Source organism: Phoca vitulina, unplaced genomic scaffold, assembly GCF_004348235.1.
Source record: "Phoca vitulina isolate PV1807 unplaced genomic scaffold, GSC_HSeal_1.0 scaffold46, whole genome shotgun sequence".
NCBI lineage: Eukaryota > Metazoa > Chordata > Mammalia > Carnivora > Phocidae > Phoca > Phoca vitulina.
Window position 1 is genome coordinate 11,014,641 of NW_022589749.1, and position 20,735 is coordinate 11,035,375.

Consider the following 20,735-nt stretch of genomic DNA (forward strand, 5'->3'; position numbering starts at 1 on the left):
TCGGGCGCCCTAGCCAGGTGTGCGAACTCGATACCGTCCGCTCACAGGTATGAATGTCCGATGCTCTCAGCACGGGTGCGACTGTTTGAGCCCCTCATGGTGACATTCTTACCGTGGATGGAAATACTCACCTGCAGAGGGGACGCGTCTGGTGCGCTGCGGGGGGTGTTTCCTTGCCCCTCCAGGGTCACACTCCTGCTGTCCCCCGAGGCCCCAGGCACCCGCCCTCCTGGCTGCCCAGGCCGAGGGAGAGAAGAAGCCTTTGTAACTTGAGTATAATTTGCTTTTTAATGAGAACAACGTGTGTAAATGACAGAACGCCACCGCCGTGCGCAGATGGCGGCCACAGAATACCCATCAAATTCATTCTGCCCAAGGAAGGGGGAGAGGATGCAGGGGCGCTCACCCCCCGCCCCCCTCAGTCCTGCGGACGATGGGGTCACTGGCTGGCGGCCTGCACACGCCTCTTGAACGGGAAGCAGAGATCGAAAGCACAGCAGCAATAATACTGGGTAAAGTCCTTCCTTGCGTAAAACATCTGAATTAATTCATTGAAGGTATCAAAAATATACCCTGTAAACCAATACATCATTTACACCTGCCTTTCCTTCCCACCGCTGCGGCAACGCTGTGTGAGACAAACAGTCCAGTTCCTTGGAGCGTCCGCTCGCCCCAGACCGCACCTGGCCCTTTCGCCCGCCCATCCGGCCCAGCTGGGTCTCCCGCAGTCTCGCTGACCGGGGCAGTCCGTGGAGACCGGGACGAGAGCGCTGGGGGCTGGACAGGGCCCGTGTCCGTCTGTCCAGAGCAAGAAGCGGAATGGGGACGGAGGGAGGGTGCGGGGGCTGCTAGCTCAGTTTAGACTTTGGTTCCAAATGTGTTAAGGGGGGAGGCAGTGGCGTGGGAGGTGCGTGGTCATCCTGCTTTGGGTCCCTGGCCGCCCCGGCTACGTGCGTGTGGCCACCACACGCCGCCGCGCCCCCTCCCCGGCCCCTCCCCTCCCGAGCACCAGGTAAACATCCCCTGAGTAAGGTCACTGCACAGGACCAGCCCGGGGCGGGAGTCGTAGTTAAGGCTTTAGACAGGCAAGGATGCCGGCTCTGGACGGACGGACTGACGGGCGCGCAGGCAGACTCAGGGGCTCCTTCCTCAGTGGGGGGAGTCGGCGGCTGCCCCGCTCCTTGCCCGGCTGCTCTGGCCACTCGCTGGGCCCTGGCGCCGCCCCCCACCCCGTTCTGACAGTCACTCGCTGTCGGAGAGCGTCTCATACTGCGAGCACAGCAGCGGCTTGGGCTCCTCGTCCCAGGCATGGTGGGGGCCGGCAAGGGGCCCGCTGCCCGCGGGGAGGCCAGGTGGGGGGGGGGGAGGCCATGACACCCGCCTGCAGCCGCATGATCAGGGGGTTGTAGGGAAATGGCGTGGAACCTGCCGGAGTGACCAGGAGAGACCGTCAGGAGGCCCCCGTGAGCTGCGGACCCCCCGATGGGCCCACCCATCTACCACACTGGGGACTGGGCCTTGGGCCTTGGGCCCCCCCCGCCCCGGTCTGGCCACTGTCCCAACCGCTCCTAACTCCTGCGAAGTTCCTCAAAACTGCTCATCTCTCCTCACCGATATCGTGCCCTGGCCACCTGGGGCCTAGGCCAGTGGGGGCCTCTTGGCCATTTCTGCCCTTGCCCCTTGGCCCAGGGCTCTCCTGAACCTACGTCAGATCAGGCATGTTCCCACTTACAACCCCCCGGTGGCTCCTCGCGCTCACCAAGAAAACCTGGCTCCCTGCGACCCGCCAAGCCTGTGGGATCAGCCCCCTCTTCACTTCCTGAACCCTCCCCTTCTTCTCTGGTCAGGGCCAGAGGCCAGCTTCCCCGGACAGCCCTAGGCACACCCGTTCTCTCCACCTGGGCCCTTCGGCAGTTTTCTTAGAAGAGGCCAGACCACGAACACTGCACGCAGTAGGTGCTCGGGGACCCCCCCTGCCCCCTCGACTCCCGATGACCCGTGCATCCGGGGGGCTGACACCCAGCGGGCCCACGCACTCCCCACTCCCCGATGCCCACCTGCGGACGAAGGCCGGTCCTCCCACACGCGGTTGGTGAGTGGGGTCCGGCGGTTACAGTCCCCCTCCGAGTGCACTGAGGAGACCGAGGGTGGCCGGTCCCCAGACGCCAGGCCTGGGGCCGGGGACTTGGCTTTTCGGCTGCTGGGTCTGCCAGAGACTTTGGCCTTCCCGCCACCACCTGCAGGGGACACACAGGAAAGGGCCACGTTGGGACTGCGAAGACAGCACTCACATGGTGACGGTGGGGGTGGGTGAGGCCCCGGCTGCTTGCCTCTCGGGTCCCCACGGAGGGGGAGGACAGCAGCTCGACCCCGCCGGGATGCCAAGGAGATCGACCAGATGGACAGATCCAGCCCTGGGCCCGAACCTAGAGGTGGGTTTCTACTAGGGGAGTGAGTTTAACTATTTTCAAAGGCCCCTCAGGCTGCCCTGAGGCCCACCTACCCACCCAGTGGCCGATACCCCGAGCATGAAGCCTCAGGCCTCTGGCTTGACCCTGACCATTGCCCCAGGACTGTGTCGGGGCTGGGAAGGCTGTAGGCCCTCTGCAGAGAAGCCGGGACCCCTGAGGCCAGGCCTGGGCCCCCACTAAGTCCAGAAACTTCCTGGGACCAGACTGTCAGGTCAGACAAATGGGCCCGAGGTCTCCTTGCTCAGATATGCAGTCTTGATCAGGGACCTGGGGCAGAGGGGGAGCCGGCCCCTCTGCTTTCCCGACTCATCTGAGTTTGGGGCTGGCACACAGATTCGGGCGTCCACCCCATCCAGTCCCAGGCCAGCCAAGGTCACACACGATGGCCCCAGCAGATGTTGGACCCACGGGCCTGGCTGTCAGGAAGGGTCACCCTGATCCACACAGAGGTGGGTCCTTGCTCTAGCCTGATCTCCTCTAAGGAGACACAAAACGGGCCCGGACGTGGGCATCCCGGGGACCTGTGTCCAGCAGGGGAGGAAGGCAGGGCAGGGCTCGGACAGCAGTGAGTGTTTTTAGAAAAGCAGCAGCTCCTCTGGATATAGTGGGCAAGGGGAGGGCCAGGGCTGTGCCCGCCCAGATGGGGATTGGCCAACTCCAGACCCACGTCAAACACGCACAAAAATAAAGTCACAAGCTCCAAAGCTGGAGGGGGTTGGTCAGAGGAACGCGGAGGCACAAGATTAAGGACACCGGGATGGGGACAGACGGGGCGGGTGGGACTGGAGGACCGAGGCGGGGGAGGCCTGCAGACCTGGCGAGGTGAGTGCGTGTTCGCTCCGTCCGTCAGCAGCGGTTATGGGTATAGCAGCGGGCAGGCTGGCACTGGCATTCAGAGGGTTAAAAGCATTGGCGCTGAGCGGGGGCTCCTCCCACTGATCATATTTACCCATGAGCGCCTTTCTAATAATGGCCTCCAGCCCCATGTTGGTGCTGGCATGCTCCTGCACCGCCTGGCTTCTGCAGGTCATGAGGCCTGGGAGAGAGACACACACACAGGGGCCGGGGGGCCGGAGGGACAACGGAGAGAGGGAGAGAGAAGCGGGGGGGGGGGGGGAGGAGAAGAGAGAATACACAGTGAGCACATTTTGGCAAAGCAACATGTTTCTCCATTTCTCTAACCCCCCTTATTTTCCTACAGCTTGGTGATGGGGTGGGGGCCCCCCTCGGACTCAGGCCCTGGGGTTTGGGGGTTTGGGAGGCGAGATGACCACCCCCCAGTCTCTCTCCTACTCTGCCCTCTGGGAAATCAGAAGCCCCTTCGCCCCCCCTACCCCCCGAAATCCCAGCTGGGGCTGCTTCTCTTTTAAGATTCCAAGTGGCCTTGAAGAGGGAGTTGGGGAAGGTGTGTGTGTGCGCATGCGTGTATGTGTCCGGGGCGGAAGTCAGAGGGGGACGCCCTGTTTGGGGAGACACAGCTGGGAAACCAGGTCAAGCCAGAGCTTGGTACTGGGTGTGGGGGGTCCACCCTGGGTCCCGGGGCTGGTGGGGGCTGAGGAAGAGACTGGGAGGGAAGGTGACCCCCTCGAGGTCTGGGACCCTCAGTGCCCGCAACCCCCCCTGCCCCCCAGCCCCCCAGCCCACGCTGGGCCTAACTCTCCTCCCCCAGCCTCTCCCCTGCCTGCCCGGGAGCCACGAGGAGAGAGAGGTGCAGAGACGGACGGTGAGGTGGGGGTCGTAGCCATGCAGTTACTGTGCGTGCAGGGGACAGGGCAGAGCTAGAGACACTTGCATGACCGCCCCCAGCCCGGCCACCTCGTCACGAAGTGGTCCAGTCAACAAACTGGTCCCCGACAGACCCCTGCAGACACCCGCTATGTCGTAGCCACGTGAATCCGGCCTTTTTCATTCACCAGATGTTCTGTCCCTTTCTTGTTTTCTTGGGGATCGTTCTGGGGACTTCCACAAACCCCGGGGATGTATCTCTTCTCCACATTTTTGCTAAACCAGACCTTGCCCACGAAGCTCAAGCTCCCTCTGCCTGCTGTCCTCGGGCAACGTCTGCATGGATTTTGAAACTGGCACTCCGGCCAAGGGTGTGGAAAGCAGGCGGCCGGCGGGCGGGGCTTTCTGCCCCCCAGCTCGTCCGGGGACTACATGGACTCTTGGCCGCTTTGAGAATCACGCTTCAGGCAACCATTTGCTCCCTGCATTTTGTTTTTCTTTTCTTCTTTTTAGCTCCAAACTTGGTCACAGCCGGGGACACGCTCTCTCCACCTTTTTAGCTGTGTCTTGGCCACATTTCACCGGCACTTCAAAAAAATAAATAAATAAAAGGGGGGAAAAAAAGGTATTTGTGATCCTCCACACTAAGAAAACAGTGCAGAGTGGAAGAGATGATGTGACGGGTATAGGCCGCGGTGGTTTCTTGGTAGATGAGCATCTAGGGATCCCAGATGTTCCCGAGCCTTCCACCCAAGGTCACGGGTGCGCGATCGGATGGTGCCGGCAGGAAGGAAGCTTGACCACCTCCAGTTACAGAGGCAAAGTCTGACGGGGGGCTGAGCAGCAGAGACCGCGGCCTGTGGACACTCTGTGTGCGTGTAAACTGCTTACAGAGAAGTCGAATAGGATGCACATGGACGTCTCAGCACAGATCTTCATCGCAGCGCTGCGTGAATTTCTACGGACCTATGTGCCTATGTGTCCACTGCCTGAGTTAAGAACTGCAAAGTTCCAGAAACTTTCATTTCTAACCATCTCGTTGGTTCGACCAAATTGTCTCCTCCCTGTTGTCCGAGGCTCAGCGATGGCCCCTGGATCTAGTCTCCGGGTAGACAGGCGAGCACCAGTCGAGACCCCCACTTGGAGGCCCTGATGACCCTTTGGTAAAATCCAATGGTTGTCTTTTGCTCACCACGTTCCCAGGGCTCGAGGCCCTCTGATGGCCCCCGGGAAGGCTAGCCCATCTGCCCTCAGCTCCGCTGGCCTCAGACACCCCACTGAAGGCCCAGGGCACAGAGCACACAGCCCTGCAAACGACCCCGGGACCCCCCGGACAGGGTCTGCCCACGGAGGCGCCAGTCCCAGCTCTGCTCTGTGCTCAGTCTCTTCGTGCCAGACTTCGGAAGGCGAGTCCCTAAAGCCCCACCCCGGTCTTTCCATGCAGCAGCAGAAACACACAGTGAGGCCCCTACCAGCAACTGGGGACCCAACCCCGAGGGTCCCCCAAATCCCAAACATCACAGCAGGCTCAAGTTTTAGTTTAAAAATGCATGTGAGTTTTCACCCATCTCTGTAATACATCTTCGTTGTTCCCCCAGCTGGTTCGAATTTTTGAGTAAAATGGGTGTTCTCTCTATAAAAGCGCTCACGTGGACCCTGAGTGAAGGCCATGCACACCAAGCACACGCCCATGCCCCTCCGTCCACACTCAGACCTCCACCTGAGGCCCCGGCAGAGAGCTGGTGTTTCCAGATAGCTGTGTGTGCCCCTAATTCTGTACTAAACACACCAGGAGGCCTTGACATGTAATTCTAATGCAGACTCTTGGCAAAGCTTCACCAGCCTTTTGTGCGAGTCTGTGTCCCCACTGCTGGGTTTGCGGAGTCCAGAGGGAATTACACATTTGAACTAAGAAAGGCCTCCCATCCACATGACTATGGCTGGGGTGAGGGCCCCAGTGACCTCCCAGGCCACACTCCCTGAGACTCCTTCCAGATCCCACACGCCAGCCTAACCTCCCCAGCGTGCAGCCACGAGGGGGGCGGGGGAGCGGGGAGGGGGCTGGTGGCCGTGGAACCCAGGCTGGACTGTTACCTGCTCCGGTGATGGCGGGCATGTTGAAGATCTCCGTCCCGGGCTGGCCGATATCTGGAGGGGCAGGTGACAAGATGGGTGAGGCCTAGGGGCCCACAGGTCCTAGGAAGTCACCAGGCAACGCCCCCACCCCCATCCTCAGTCTGGGCTAGGCAAGGTGCTTCAGTGCACACAGACTCAGCAGGGCTGGAGAGTCTGCATCTCTAACCAGCCTGCTGGGGCTGCCGACCTGCTGGCCCACGGGCTGCACTTGGCAAGGCTCCGGAGGGACCAGACCAGGCCGGGGATTACCCGCAAGGTTGCTGCTCCAGCCCCAGGAAGTGTCCGAAAAGCCTCTGCAATGCCCCCAGACCTCCCCCAGCTAACGAGTCCCGGCCGGGCACTGTGGCAGGTTCTTCCTGTGCTATGATCTGCTATGTGCCAGGCCCTGTGCTAAGGGCGGGGGAGCGAAGTTAGGATTTACATCCAGGAGCCACATACATGGGGGGAAAAAGTCGCGAATACGATGAGCACTGTGAGCTAGGGACATGCAGGGCTCTTGGGTGGGCAGGCCCCCACTCCCTGGTACCCAGCATGGGCTTCTGCACAGAGCCGCTCATGCAAGGATTCACCGTGCGCCCACCACGTGCCTAGCGCCGCGCCCTGTACCAGCCAGCACCGACAGCGAAGGGACAGCCCTCCTGGGGCTCCCTGAATGCGGGGCAAGGGCCGGGGGAGAGGGGGCCGGCAGGCCCACCTGGCTTTAGGAAGTACCCTGTGTGTCCTAGCGCCGTGCTGGCTCCCAGCCCCACAGGGGCCCCTGCTTCCCGGGGGCGGGGCGCCGCTTACTGTACTCTGGCTCGTTCCGGTTGTGGGTGTTCAGCTTTTTGTTGATCTCCTGTTTCTTGGATTTGACCATGGCGGAGTTGCTCTCGGTCAGTTTGCTGAAGAAGGCCGGCGGCTGACTGGTGTTGCCTGGAGACTTAGAGCCCATCCTGCTGCGAAGATCAGATACCCCAGGTCAGTTTGCTCAGTGCTGAGCTTGCACACCTTCGACAATGGGGCACTCATTACCTGACCTGCCTTAGAAATTCAGAACCAAGCTTCTCCTACCCCTCGCCTACATCCTTCATCTCTCAAGGACCACGTCTCCTGCAATCTTCTCTGTAGTTCACCTATCCTTGGGCTCAGGCTGTCTCTGGAGAGCCCCAGCTGCCCTGATGGGTCATCGTGGTCTATGTGCAATAGCCCAGCCCCTTGCAAGGGGCCTCAGGAACTGGACATGCACTCGGACCACATCTTTTCCCAAGGCCCACGGACCTGGCTTTTTTCTCTGTCTCCATCTACCTGATCGGTCGAGCACATTTAGCTCATTATTTCTCAGGTCCTCAGCAAGTGCCGGCAATAGGGGCCTGGCTCAAGACAAGACACCTCAGTCCAAGGCACGGGAAGCTGCCAGAGGTCCCTCAAGCTGGGACATCTGCTTAGCAGGCCTGAGAGATCTCAGTCACACACTAAAGCCCTTGTCAAGCCCCAACTGCACAGCAGGGGACCGAGGCCATGAGTGGCCAAAGGGGCCGAGTCTTGAGCATCCCGGGGGCAGGGTGGGATGCCATGGAGGTACCTGGGCTCCGCCTGCTCCCCGTCCCGGTACAGCAGCGGGTACATGGCGCTTCGGGGATGCCCAGGCTCTGCCATGCCCTCCGGTGGGGACACGGGTTCGATAGCATCCTCACTGCTGCCCAGGGCTGACGTCTTATTTGGCTCTGGAGACCTGAGCGGAGAGAGGTCCCCGCCGCGGTCAGAGTTCAGTGCTCTCTCCTCCAAAATGACACAGGGATTCCACTCCCCTCCCAACCCTGCCCTGCTCTACGTCGGAGCTCAGCCACTCTTCCTACAGAGGGCCGGAGGGCTGCTATTCCAGGCTTTGGGCACCACGCGTGGTCTCCACTGTCGTTTCTTCTTTTAGGACCTTTAGCTCCTAGACTGCAGGCTGGATTTGGGCCGTGGCTGGTAGCTGACCCCTGCTGCCCCCCAGGCCAGGGACCCCACTGTCCCCCTAAAGACGTCCTGCTGTCTTCCTGCCCTTGTGCCTCACCCGTGCGGCGCCCCCTCGAGCTGGGGGCCTCCCCCCGCCCCAGCGCTCCTGGAGGACCCAGAAGTGTGTGTGTGTGTTATCTGCAGGGAGGCTGAGCACACAGCTCTGGCTCAAATCCCCGCTCTGCCACTTGCGGGCTGCATCCCTGGGGGTAAATGAACTCGCTTCGCACCTCAGTACCTTCACCGGTGACGCGGGGACAGCACTGCCTGTCCTCGCTGGGCTTGCGCCGAGAACCCCAGCTAACACGTGGGAAGTACTTAGCTTGGTGTCTAGAGCCCACGCAGTGTGGTGCACAATCAGCTATTACCCACCAGCGCTGTGGCCTTGAGCAAGCTCCTCCATCCCCCCAAGCCTCAGTTTCTCATCTGTGCCACGAGAAGTGGCCCTTGCACTTGCTCAGCCCTCCCACAGCAGCCACAGAATGAAGGCCTCCGAGCAGCTGAACGGCAAGGTCACCCCGCCCCCAACACTTACCTCTTGCCCCCTTCACTGTGGGGCGAGCCACGAGCCGGGGCGCCGTGGTCCGGGGGCGGGAGGTAGAGGTCGCTGGGTGGGCGGCGGAGGTCCAGGACGGGGCAGCTGGCTCCAGGGAAGGAGTAGAGGGGGGCAGGGAGGGGCGCGCTGAGCTGCTGTGGGTGGTGGCGAGTGTAATCCTGCGTGATGACCTCCTGCAGGCCAAAGGTCGGGGCAGAAGTGCAGGGTTAGGCCACAGCCATCCCACCAGAACCTTCTGAGTGGACAAAGGCTGCTAAGCTTTGGAGATAGAACCGGGCCTGGCTCTTGGCTTCCCGGGTGCTTCAGGCCTGCCTACAGCAGCCTCAGTGTCCCTGTGTGCGCAGAGCGGTGGCCCTGGCCCGAGGTCTCAAAGTGGTGGCCCGTGGATGCGTCAGATTCCACCGGCCAGTGTACATGAGATGTGGATCGTGGACCCATGCACCCCGGGCTCCATCAGCTGATGAGGGGGCGGCGACCATGCCTGAGTTTGAGACTCTGGGGCCCCTGGCATGGCTTGCCCTTGCCAACCCCTACATCCCGGGTCTGGGCCACCAGGACTCAGTTTATCCTCAGAGCCAAGAGGCTGTGTGTGACCCTCCCCCTCCCTTCCCTGGGACCTCGTCCCGGCCCAGGTTCAAAGGCGATGAGGAGGGAGCAGAGAAGGGGTAGTTACACTGATGTGCTGTGCCAGGGTGACCACCCTCTGGTGACCTTTGACCCCTGGGGTGGTCTGGAGCAGCGGGCTGGACGAGGACTGGCTCTCGGGCAGCGGCCGCAGGTGTGGGAGGTGGGCAGCCTCTCCGCCCAGCTTGCCGGGGCCTGCAGGCAGAGCAGAGCGGGTCAGCTGTGGGGGCCGGGGGGCTGAGGCGTGGGCCTGGCTGAGGGGCTGTCACTGAATCCCAGCTCTGCCCTGAGCTGGGGGGGGTGGGGCCCATCTCCCCCCACCCCGCCCGCCTCTGGCTGCCTCGATTTTCCTACCTGCACGATGGGGCAACGATGATCCTTCTCTCATAGGGCTGTGGTAAGTGGGGTGCATGGGGTTGCAGGCGCGGGGTGGGGCCCTACCTGGCTGCTTGTGCCGCAGGTCCCCCTCCAGGTGGCTCTTGTCCAGCTCCTCGAGGTGCTTGGGGAGCCCCTTGTCGTGGGTCAGGCTGGGCGAGCTCACAGGGCTGACGGGCTCCACCCCGTCGGGGCTGTAGCTGCCACCGTGATAACCTGCAGTGGGCAAAGCCCCGGATCAGGCCAGCGCCGGGACCCGGGGCTGCGGCCGCCCCTCCCGGCCCGCCCTCCCATGCTGGCTGGGGCCCCCAGGCCGGAGGGGGGCTGTGGGCAGATGGAGAGAGGGAGTGAGCCAGAGCAGGGGCTGCTGCCCAGCCACGGGTGGGGGTGCACTGAGAGAGGAGAGAGATGGAACGGTGAGGAGAGTGCCAGGTGGAGGAGAAACACAGTTGGACACACAGGCAGACAGGGCAGGAGATGGGAGACAGACCTAGGGACAGTGAGAAAAACAGACCCACCCAGATGGTGGGGGCCGGGGTGGGGAAGATGAGTCTTTAGGGAAGGGGGGGCAGGAGTGAGATCGGTGGGGGCTGTGGCAGGGAGTGATACTCAGGTCCCAGGACCCCGCCTGGGCCACAGTCCCTATAGCCCCTGGTCCAGCAAACAGGGGCCCAGAGCAGGGGCCAGAGATGGGAGGCAGGGGGCAGAGGACTCTCCTTCTCCCAGCAAAGGGGGCGTGGGGTCAGGGCACCCCAAGACACCCTCACAACCCAGGCAGGGTGCAGGGGTCGGCTCCTCCTGGAGAGTCGGGTGCTTCCCGCCCCTGCCTGTCTTCTCCTGGACAGTCTGCCTCGGCGGGCGTCCTCCAAACCAGACTCATCCACACGGCAGCAGGGGTCACCCCACTCCCTGCTCCCCAAACACAGGCGCAAAGGTTGGGAGATGGGAGGCGCAGTTGAAGTCAAAATCACAGATCCATTCATTAAAGGAAAAAAAGCGAAAATCCAAAAAAAAAAAAAATCATGATAAAACAATGTGCAAATGATGAGGTGCCCCCAAATTGGGGGGGGGTGGGCGGCAGCTTGAGGGATAAACCATCAGAGCGTGCAATCGACGAGGACGAGTTTAAAAACAAAATACCAAAACCAACAAAAAATGGGGGGAAAAATAAAAAGCAGAGATCTGAAAATATCTTTAGGCCACAAGACGGGTTGGGTGGGCGGCAGGGCCGGAAGTCTTACCATCGGGAGGGGAGTCGTTGGCCAGCGAACCTCCTTCTCGCGGCCCTTTATCGTGAGCAATTTGACGCATGATTATCGCGTCTATGAAGGTGGCCGCTGTCAGGGTGGTCTTACCCAGAGAACGGAGCTCCAGTTCCTGGATGGAAAAGGGTTTACTTTGAGTCTTTTCCCGGTGCAGGTCCGCAGCCGAGGCGGGCGGCGCAGGCTGGTCCGGGCTGCTGTGGTGGGGTGCGAGGCTCTTTGCTGGGGTGCGGGCGATGGCCGTGTGGCTGGAGCCGGGGGGCGCCAGGGGCCGCGGCTCGGAGCCCTTGCTGGGGGAGGAGGCGGGCTCCAGCCCCGTGCGGGCTGGGGGCTTGGCAAGGAAGGCGTGGCCGGCGTCTGCACGGGGCCGCTCAGGCCGGGCGACCCTCGGGGCCTCCTTGGGCAGCAAGACGGGCTCCATGAGGGTGGGGTAGACCCCGTCGAGGGTGCCGCCCAGCGGACAGTGGGTGGTGGGTGGGAATGTGGCGGCCGGGCGGACAGGTGAGGAGGTGGAGGTGGACCTGCGGGAGGAGAGAAGGTGGTCAAGGGACTGCGGAAACCATCGCAGGGGGGCGGGCACGGGCCCAGGAGGCCAAGGCGGGGTCACTCCCCTCTCACTTCAGCACCCCGAAGGGTCTCCACTGCCCTGGAATAAACCTGCCCTCCCGACCCGGCTGAGAGGCCCTGCCGTGCGTGCACGGCCGTACCAACGGCATGCATTCACCCGCTCATTTATTCACCATCTCCATCGGTCCCAGACTTTCTACTGAACGCCTGCTTTGTGTCAGGCACCGTTCCAGAAACTGCTCTAGACGTTGAGGAATATAGCGGCAAACAGACAAAGCACCTTACGCTCCAGCTGAGCAGACCGTATGCAAGGCCACAGAGAACGTGCACCCCGTCAGAGTGTGGCTCTCAGAGTCGGGGTGAACAGAGAACGGAAGCCGGCAGGGGCTGGCAGGTGAGCCGCGGGCTGCTTAGGGCATGACGGAAAGGAGGAGCCACGTGGACAGTGGGAACAGCAAAGGCAAAGGCCCCAAGAATGCTCGGGGAACGGGAGATGGGGTATTAGAGGAGAAGGCAGCAGGGCCCCCGGCTCTCCCACCCCGGCCACCAGAGGCCACACAGGGCTCCCTGGGATGCCTGTCTGGCCATGTGCCTGGAGTGCTCTCCAGCACCCCGCCCCAGCACTGCCGCTCTTGAGGGTCACGTGCCTCTTCCTCCAAGCAGCCTTCCCTGATTGCTGTCTGGTCTAGGCCCTAAGATAAGCCCCAGGAGGGCAGGGCTTGCATCACGGTGTCCCCCACACCCCACACAGGTCAGCCAGGAAGAAGGAATGCACAAACGTATACTCTGTGATCTTCACAGGGTAAATGTAATTATCCCTGCTTCACAGATGAGGACGCTGGCGCTTGGATGCGAACTGGCCAACTCCAGCCCTCGGGGCCTCTCTGTCAAGCCCAGTGTCTCCATGAGGAAGCGCCCTGCCCTTCACTAACCCTCACTCCAGCTGCCAGTGGGAAAGGCCCGACCGCCCCGTGACGGTTTCTAATCGGCTTATTGCTGGTGTGGAGAAACAGCCGGCCTTTGTGCATGAGCAATAACCACGCTCCAAGTCAGCCAGGTGCTTCTGTTTCGTGTAACTGCTGTCTATCTGAGTCAGGGAGGACAAAACCAATGCTTTTGGGAAATGAGGTTGTCATTTTTCCTAATTGGAATGGTGGCTGGGTGGTGAGTATGATTTAGGGCAGCCAAATGGGGGGGAGGGTACTTGTATGAACGGAAACTTCACCTTGGAAGAAGCACCTGCCTCCGAACAGGACCCTGGGCAGGGAGGGGCACCGGGGAAGCTCCCTCCCCTGCATTAGGCAGCTCTGCCCCCAGTCCTTGTGGGGGGGATGTCACTGGAGGGGACTTGGGCCCCTTGTGAGAGTGAGTGGACTGTGGGGGGCACACATGGGACCTACAGAGCCTCCCCCATCTTTTTTTTTTTTTTTTAAAGATTTTTTATTTATTTATTTGAGAGAGAGAGAATGAGAGAGAGCAAGCACATGAGAGGGGGGAGGGTCAGAGGGAGAAGCAGACTCCCTGCCGAGCAGGGAGCCCAATGCGGGACTCGATCCAGGGACTCCAGGATCATGACCTGAGCCGAAGGCAGTCGCCCAACCAACTGAGCCACCCAGGCGCCCGAGCCTCCCCCATCTTAAGAGAACCCCTAGGTTTTCTCCAGGCAAGATGGACACCATCTCCTTCCTGAAGGGCCCTGTTGAAGTCGAGGGAGGACCAAGAGGAGTCTCTCCCCATAGCCCTCTCTTGTCTGACCCTCTCCTCTCCACAGACTCTAACCTTGAACCCAACAACCTACCACCTACTCATCCATCCCCCCACCAAACTGCCACCCATCCGTCCAACTCACCATCTACCCATTCTTCTACCAATCCATCCACCTGCCCACCCACCCCACCACCCACCCATCTACCCATCCATCCATCCATCCACTACCTACTCACCTCTCACTCAACCTACATCCAGTTACGCACCCACCCCCTGGGGAGGGAGGGGTGCCGGGGAAGCTCCCTTCCCCGCATCAGGCACATTCTCGGCGCCTTTGCCTTTGATATTCCCACTGTCCGTGTGGCTCCTTCATTCCTTCATTAGGCGCATCCATGCCCTCCATCCATCCATCCACTCACCTCACCTACCCAGACCCTGACCCAGCCACCCACTGTCACGTCTACCCACCCACCTACCTGTTCATCCAGCCCAGCCACTGTCCACACACCACCCACCCGCCTACCACCTGTCATCTACGCACCTACCCACTCAATAGTCCATTTGTCTCTCCACCTACCCATCCCTGTAACCCAATCTCCCACCCACCTACCTGCCAAGTAACTGCCCGTTCACCCAGCCACCCACCCATCCATTCTCCCTCTCCCCTGTCCCCTCCCTTGTGCCAACCTGGCCCACCTCAGGACCGTGGGTGTGCTGGGCTCCACGGAGGTGATGATGCCCTTCATGCCCGTGTTGTGCAGCACGCTAGGTCTCTGCTGGATGGCGTCCTGGCTCCGGGGTGAGATGGGCGAGTGCTGGTGGGAGTGGGAGTGGGAGGCGGGGCGGCTGCCGCTGCCGCCCCCACCCCCACCTCCGCCGCCGCCACTGCTCTGCTCTGTACCTGGTGGGGACAGGCTGCGGCGTCAGGGGGGCAGGCCTCACGTGGCCCACGAGGACCCCCAGAGGCTGGGGCAGGGACCTCTGACGCCCTACCGGGTCTCCAGATGGGCGCGTGCTCCACCGTGGCGGTGGACGTGAGGATGGACTTCTCGCGCTCCCGGTCTCGGTCCCGCTCCCGCTCCCTCTCGGACGCGGAGGTGGCGGAGGGTTTTGTCAAGTGAGTGGGGCCCCCTGGCAACCAAAAGTCCTGCGGTTCAGTCCAGCGCTCAGGGCGGGCCTGGATTTGTCCTCTGGGGTGGACAGAGGACACCCGGCCACCTTCCTTGGACGCCAGGATCCCAAACCCAGGACGGGGGGGGGGGGGGTTACCTGGGGAGAGCGGGGAGCTGCTGAGCCGGCTGCTGAAGTGCTGGGGTGCTGTGGGGAGGTAGGCGAGGCGGTCCATGGCGGTGGCGGGCGTGCCTGGTGTTGGGGGCACCAGCACGGGGAGGTGTGGCACTTGGGACAGGTCGATGATGCCTGCCGGAGGAGGTGGGGGCGGGGGTTGCAGGAGGGGCGGGGGGGGGCTGGGCCACCTGCTGGCTGGACCGCCCCATCAGCTGGAGCGCAGGGTGCCCTCGTGAGCCGGGGCACTCCCTCCTGCTGCTGAGCACCAGCCCCCTCGGGCCCTCTTCTGAATGCCAGGCTCTCCCAGTCCCACCTCCCCTTGGCTCCCGAGCCCAGGAGCGGCCGTGTCCTGCTGCTGGCGTCCCTGCATTACCTCGGCATGCTCTTCCTGCTCTTCCAGCCCCTCACCCCATACAATCAGTTCCCCGTACTCAGTCCTCACCGTCTGAAATACCTAGCATGACTGGTCCTTCCAAACGGACCCTAACTGGGACTTGGTCGTGCCAGAAGAACATTCCAAAAGTATTTCCAGACGACGAATTTAATGCACTTACAAAGCAACCACAGGCTGTTTGCAAGTCAATGGAACCAGAAATACAAACAGTCTCCTATTTCGATCCTTTTTTTTTTTTTAAAATGCCAAGGACCCCATACACCAAGAGTATGCAGAGACCAGTGCACACCTCCCGTGTGTGCATCCAGGATGCACGCGGCTACCAGACACACACCACTCTCCACCACCTGCCAGGTCTGTGCGCTCAGGGCGCTCACACCACCCAGACCTCTAAGCGCACCACACTCCACCACCTCAGGCAGCACACCCGTGTCCTTGGCACCATCGAGCGGGCCCGGGAAGTCGAGGACTAGGGCCGATTCTGGAAGGGAAGGGTCTGCCCACGCACTTGCCAGCAAGTGCCCACCCCACCCACCTCGAGGGCCGGTGGCGTAGTTGAGTGCCAGTGAGGACTCGCGGGGCGACAGGCCCCTCAGCATGTCAGCTCGCTGGGCCATGGCGGTGGCCGCGTTGTGGTGCATCTGCTGCGAGGTGATGTAATCGTTGATGATTGTCTGGCGGTTCTCCAGCGCTGCCGTGTCAGGGTAGCCGCGGATGAGGTACGGTGGGTATAGGTGGGGGTAGGTGGGGTTGGGGGCCAGGTGTCGGGGCAGGTAATAGGCAGCGGCTGCAGGGAGGAGATGCGAAGGTCAGGCTGCCCCCCACTCCTATACCTGACAGCTTCTTCCCAAAACGCTCCCCACAACACAGAACTGAGGGCCTGGACATAGAAAAGCCCTTGCTCCCCAAAACACACGGGGGTACCTTCTACTGATAATGTTATTCAGATCGAAGTTCCCCCAAACAAAGGGCATCCAAAATGTAGATCACTAAGATACCTATGGGATGCATCCTTCTAAACAGATTTTCAGACCATGTCCATCTGAGGAACACTCAACACTTCAGCCCTCTTTTGATACATTTGCAATTTTAAAAGCACTGGTAAGTTCTGCAGGAAAAGAAAACCACTGAAAAATATTTAACTCCGTATGTCCCTCAGACTCCTAAGAGAACCTCTGTTCTAACCTAAACCGTTCGCACGATTACTGGGTCTCTCCACCCCGACACCTGCTTCCCCATCTAGCAGAGCCTAGTTGATGCCTGAGGCATCCTTGCGCTGACACTGACGAAGCCCCTGACCCCCTGCTGCGGGGTTCTGTGGGTCCAGGACAATCACCTGCATCCAGAGGGATTCCGCGGGGTATGGAGGCGGGATCGAAGGCCAGTGGGATGTGGCCACGGTACAGGTCCACACCACTCACGCCCCGAAGCAGGTGCTCGTAGGGCGAGATGGGGTGGGGGTGGTGCTCAGGCACGGCGCTGTGAGGGGACTTGGCAATCTCACGGGGCGTCGACGTCAGCTTTCGATCCTGGGATGCCTTGCTAGATGAGAGGCTGCCTGTGGGGACAGGCCGGGGGGGTTAGCATCGGACCACTTTGCCAGGACTGCCACAGCCCCTTACACAGGCGCCACCGAGGCCAGGGTTTGCGGGAGGCCATCTGAGGATGGGCTCTCTGGGATCTGGGGACCAGGACTCTTCCTTCACCTGTTCCGTTGTCTCAACTCCTGTGTTCTTTCATTGACTCATTTGCTTCTGTGTTTTTGTTCTTTTAAAAAATTCACTCATTCATGCTCTCATTTGTTCCCTTGTTCATTCATTCATTCAAGCAATCAAAAAATATTTATGGAGCCTCCACCCCACGCCAAGCACTGCTCTAAGAGCTGGAGCCACCCCAGTGAACAAAACAGGCAGGAAACCCGGCCCACATGGAGCAGACACTTAATGCTGGAGAAAGGTGATAAGCTAGTCTTCAAATGAGAATTTGAGTGATAAATGCTCCAGAGAAAATTTAAAATGTGACCAGAATAGTGGGGGAGGGTCCTAAAAGCCTCCCCAAGAATGTGACTTTGCACAGAGACCTGAAGGACAAAAAGAAATCATTTAGATAATCATCTGAAAGTGGGGGAGGTTTCAGGCAGAGGGAACAGCAGGTGCAAAGGCCCTGAGCAAAGTCAAGGAACAGAGAGAAGGAAGCCGGCTCACAGAGCCTGGGGTGGATAAAGGAACATGGGGACAGTGAGATGCGGCGTGGGCAGGGCCGGGTCCTACAGACTCCCCTGGCCATGGCGAGAAGTCACTAGAAAGATTTAAGCAGAAGAGTGGCATGATTTGGTGTGAGCTTTGCAAAGGACAATTCTGCCTGCGTTTGGGGTGCAGATTATAGCAGGACAGGAGGGGAGTCGGGGAGGCCAGGTGGGAAATCGTGGTGGTCTGGAGGTGGCAGGGAGGCAAAGATAATTCTGAGTATAATTTGGGGGCAGAAGCCACGGGTCAGGCAGGTGGAAGGTATGTGGTGGCCCTGAGGGTGCCGCCAGTTTCCAGCCTAAGCTGAGGGTCGGTGGGGAGGCAGTTTCCTGAGCCGGGGAGTCCACCCAGTGCCCATCCCCCACCCCGCACCCCACGCACCCTCCTGCAGGCGCGGGGTGGGTTCCCGCGTGGTCACCGGCGAGCCGCGTGGGAGGTGGCCGGCGAAGGGTGCCCCGTGCTCCTCGTAGGTCAGGGGGCTCTGGCGCGGCTTGCCCAGCTCGGGCACGATGACCGGGGCCCCCCGGGTGATGGAGCCCCCAGAGCTGCCGGCTGCCCCCGGCCGGCTCTTCAGGCTCTCCTCGTAGCAGGCGCGCTCCAGCGCCCGGGCGTCGGCCATCACGTCCAGCGGGTGCACGGGCGGGAACGTGCGGCCGGGGCTGCCGATGATGGAGCGCACGTCATGCTTTTTGGAGCCGGCAGAGGATGTGCCAGGGTCATACTTGAGCGGGGTGCCCTGGGGAGAAGGGGGAAGCACCGGCTACGTAACCGCGGAGCCTCCGTTTCGCAGCCATAAAACGGGAGCGATGTTTCAACATCTCCAGGGGCAGGGGGACAAAGGGCTTCACTAAACCTAAGATCAGCACACATGTCACTGCCCCGCCTCCCCTGTCCTGGCCCCCAGAGCCACCTGGGGGGGCGGCTGCAGAAGGGGCACAAAGTTCACAGGTCAGCCCTCCCTGGAGCAAGTGGGGGACCCTCTGTTGGCCCCTGAAGCCTCAGCATCCCCACATGGGGACAACCTCCCCCCATCAGGCTGCGACTCCACGGCCCACTCAATACCACTCCAGAAAATTCAGCAGCAAAACCCACTTCCACCGCCTGGGGCCCAAGGCTCAGAGGTCAGGGCTGAGGTTTGTTTGCTCTCTGGCCAGAAGGGGCAGCTGAAGAAACAGGGGGTCATGGACCAGAGCACAACCTGGCCACCTGGGAGAAGCCCCTGCCCTGTTGACACAGGCTTGGGAACCCGGGGTAGAGTGGGGCCCTGTGTCTCTAGTGATGGAGCTCAGAGTTCATGCATGAATGTTTTAATTAAAGCAGGGAAACACCCTGCTTTTAAGAATGCTGTAGAATCAGGCTGGCCTCCCTCTTGGATCCATGGGGAACTCCCGCCCAGAGGCTGAGAGCCAAACCTGGCGTTGGATAATTTCCCCACGGCTTCTCCCGGCACTATGAACCTTGACCCCAGCTGTGATGCCCTCCCTGGATGCCCTCCCCAGTACTGTCCGCCTCGTAGCCAAGCAGCCCCTGGGACGGTTCCCACTCTCCCTCCTCATTCCATCAGGCCACTTCTGACCACGGGAAGGGACAGTGGCCCTTGTGCGGTTTCCACTGGCCAGCTCCTAACACAGTTGGAGCTGGTCATGCCCTACCAGGCTGGGGCCTCCTGGGGGGCGGGGGCCGGGGCCGGGGGAGTACAGCCTGCTGGTGGGGGGAAGGGGACACCAAGAAGCAAAGATGTTGCAGATTTAGGCACGTCTGGACTTGAGGTTCATAACTGCCATTCACTTGCTGTGTGACCCTGGGCAAGTCACTTAACGTCCCTGAACCTCCCTTTATGCACCAATACAACGAGAACAGTAAGAGAACTACCTCAGAGCGTGGTTGCGGGGGCTAAACAGGGCAGGATGCCCAGTGCTCAGGCAGCACCTGGCCCCCAACAGAAATCCAATCAGCAGCAGCCGTTTATTTCTATGGTTAGCTCTGGGACTTTGGCAGGCTGCTTGAACTCCCTGCACCTCAGTTTCTCCATCTGAACAATGGGGATAATGGGTGTGAACCTCACAGGAGCAGAAATACAATCAAAGGAGCTCAGTAACGAGCAGCTGTGTCATCCCGGGCAAGGTACCCACGGAGTCAGAGCCTCAGTTTCCCCACTGGTAGAGGCCAGAGCAGCCTAACGGCCGCCCCCACAGCATCCTGGCCCGGCGCCCTTACCTGCGTGATGGAGCCCTCCTTGAGCGGCCGCGGGGCCAGGGGCAGCTCGGGCGTGCGCCTCAACTCCTCTCGCGGAATCTCGTGGATGGAGCGGCCGGCCTCCTTCACCGTGGCCACCAGCCCCTCATGGGCCGGCTTCAGCTTCAGGGGCCCCAGGGCCTCCAGGGGTCGGGCCTTGTAGGCCTCGGCCAGGTCCCGTGGGGGCGGCGGGGGCGGTGGGGGCGTGCCCTCGCGTTTCAGGAGCTTGGCCTCCCGGCGGAGGTAGTCTTCCTGGGCCTCCACGTAGGACCGCGGAATCCCTGCCAAGGAGGACAGGGTGCTGACCCTCGACTCCACCCCCACCGTGCCCGTTCTAACCTGGGGTCTCCACACACCAGTGACTCCGGAGCCAGACTACCTAGGATCAAGTCCTCACTCGCTGTGGGACCTTGAGCACGTGACTGGACCTCTCTGAGCCTCAGTCCCTTCATATATAAAATAGGAGTGTTAACTCAAACACCTCACCAAGGCGTGCACGTTCGATGAGATGCTGTAGGCAGAAAGCGTAACAGGGGCCCATAGGAGCTGGCTCACCACGAGCAGCCAGGAGAATTTGGGTGGCATGGTAACAGCACCGCTAGAACTGCTAGTAAGTGAAGACACCAGTCCCACACCCTAACACGGGAGGAGCACCTGGGTGAGCGGCAAGCCCAGAGCAGATGCTCAGTAACAAGGCCTGCGAGGGACACGGCTGAGGGGCAGTATCCGGCTTTCTCCTGTTTTTCAGTAAGACAGGCCCTCGCTCTGCACTTCAACCCGCACCTGTACTGGCCACGCGCACGCGTCACACCCTGTCCCGCGGCCGGCACGCACCCCACCCCCTCCCATCGTGACGGCAGACGTCTGCGTGCTGGCTGCGGCCGCCGTGAGGGCAGCGGGGGGCGGGCACCGTGGGGGCAGAGGGCGGGTGGCACCTTGTGTGATGGAGCCTCGGATATGGTGCTGCTCTTTGAGATGGTGGGGGCTGTGTCGCTCAGGCGGGATGGCGCGGCCCATGAGACCTTGGGGGAGGGGCAAGAGCGTCGTGGTTACGTGGGTCCCTCAGCCAGCCTCGGGCAGTGACAGGCACTGGGGCTGGGGTCAGGGCCAGCCCTCCCAGCATGGGTCCCTTCGGCCGCTGACAGCCGTCCCCATGATGGTGGCGGTGGTGGC

The 20,735-nt window shown here is 61.3% G+C and overlaps 1 protein-coding gene across 16 annotated transcripts in view; it reads right to left on the bottom strand.

Annotated features, from left to right (window-relative positions):
• Window positions 1-269: 269 nt before the first annotated feature.
• The window catches only part of NCOR2 (nuclear receptor corepressor 2), a 211,547-nt gene continuing 191,081 nt past the window's right edge, over window positions 270-20,735 (bottom strand). For 7 of the 16 annotated variants that reach the window (XM_032431570.1, XM_032431574.1, XM_032431569.1 and 4 more), the window contains 18 exons: window positions 20,498-20,584; window positions 19,545-19,843; window positions 17,709-18,063; window positions 16,418-16,639; window positions 15,617-15,868; window positions 14,670-14,819; window positions 14,394-14,531; window positions 14,088-14,301; window positions 11,106-11,647; window positions 9,931-10,080; window positions 9,539-9,684; window positions 8,845-9,038; window positions 7,894-8,043; window positions 7,119-7,267; window positions 6,291-6,344; window positions 3,286-3,507; window positions 2,058-2,237; window positions 270-1,425 (listed from right to left, as the gene is read on the bottom strand). In XM_032431570.1, the coding sequence (XP_032287461.1) occupies window positions 1,265-1,425; window positions 2,058-2,237; window positions 3,286-3,507; window positions 6,291-6,344; window positions 7,119-7,267; window positions 7,894-8,043; window positions 8,845-9,038; window positions 9,539-9,684; window positions 9,931-10,080; window positions 11,106-11,647; window positions 14,088-14,301; window positions 14,394-14,531; window positions 14,670-14,819; window positions 15,617-15,868; window positions 16,418-16,639; window positions 17,709-18,063; window positions 19,545-19,843; window positions 20,498-20,584 (3,665 nt within the window). In that variant the 3' untranslated portion in view covers window positions 270-1,264. The remainder of the gene's footprint in view (window positions 1,426-2,057; window positions 2,238-3,285; window positions 3,508-6,290; window positions 6,345-7,118; window positions 7,268-7,893; window positions 8,044-8,844; window positions 9,039-9,538; window positions 9,685-9,930; window positions 10,081-11,105; window positions 11,648-14,087; window positions 14,302-14,393; window positions 14,532-14,669; window positions 14,820-15,616; window positions 15,869-16,417; window positions 16,640-17,708; window positions 18,064-19,544; window positions 19,844-20,497; window positions 20,585-20,735) is intronic. The other 9 variants (XM_032431580.1, XM_032431578.1, XM_032431582.1 and 6 more) reach the window with 8 other exon arrangements.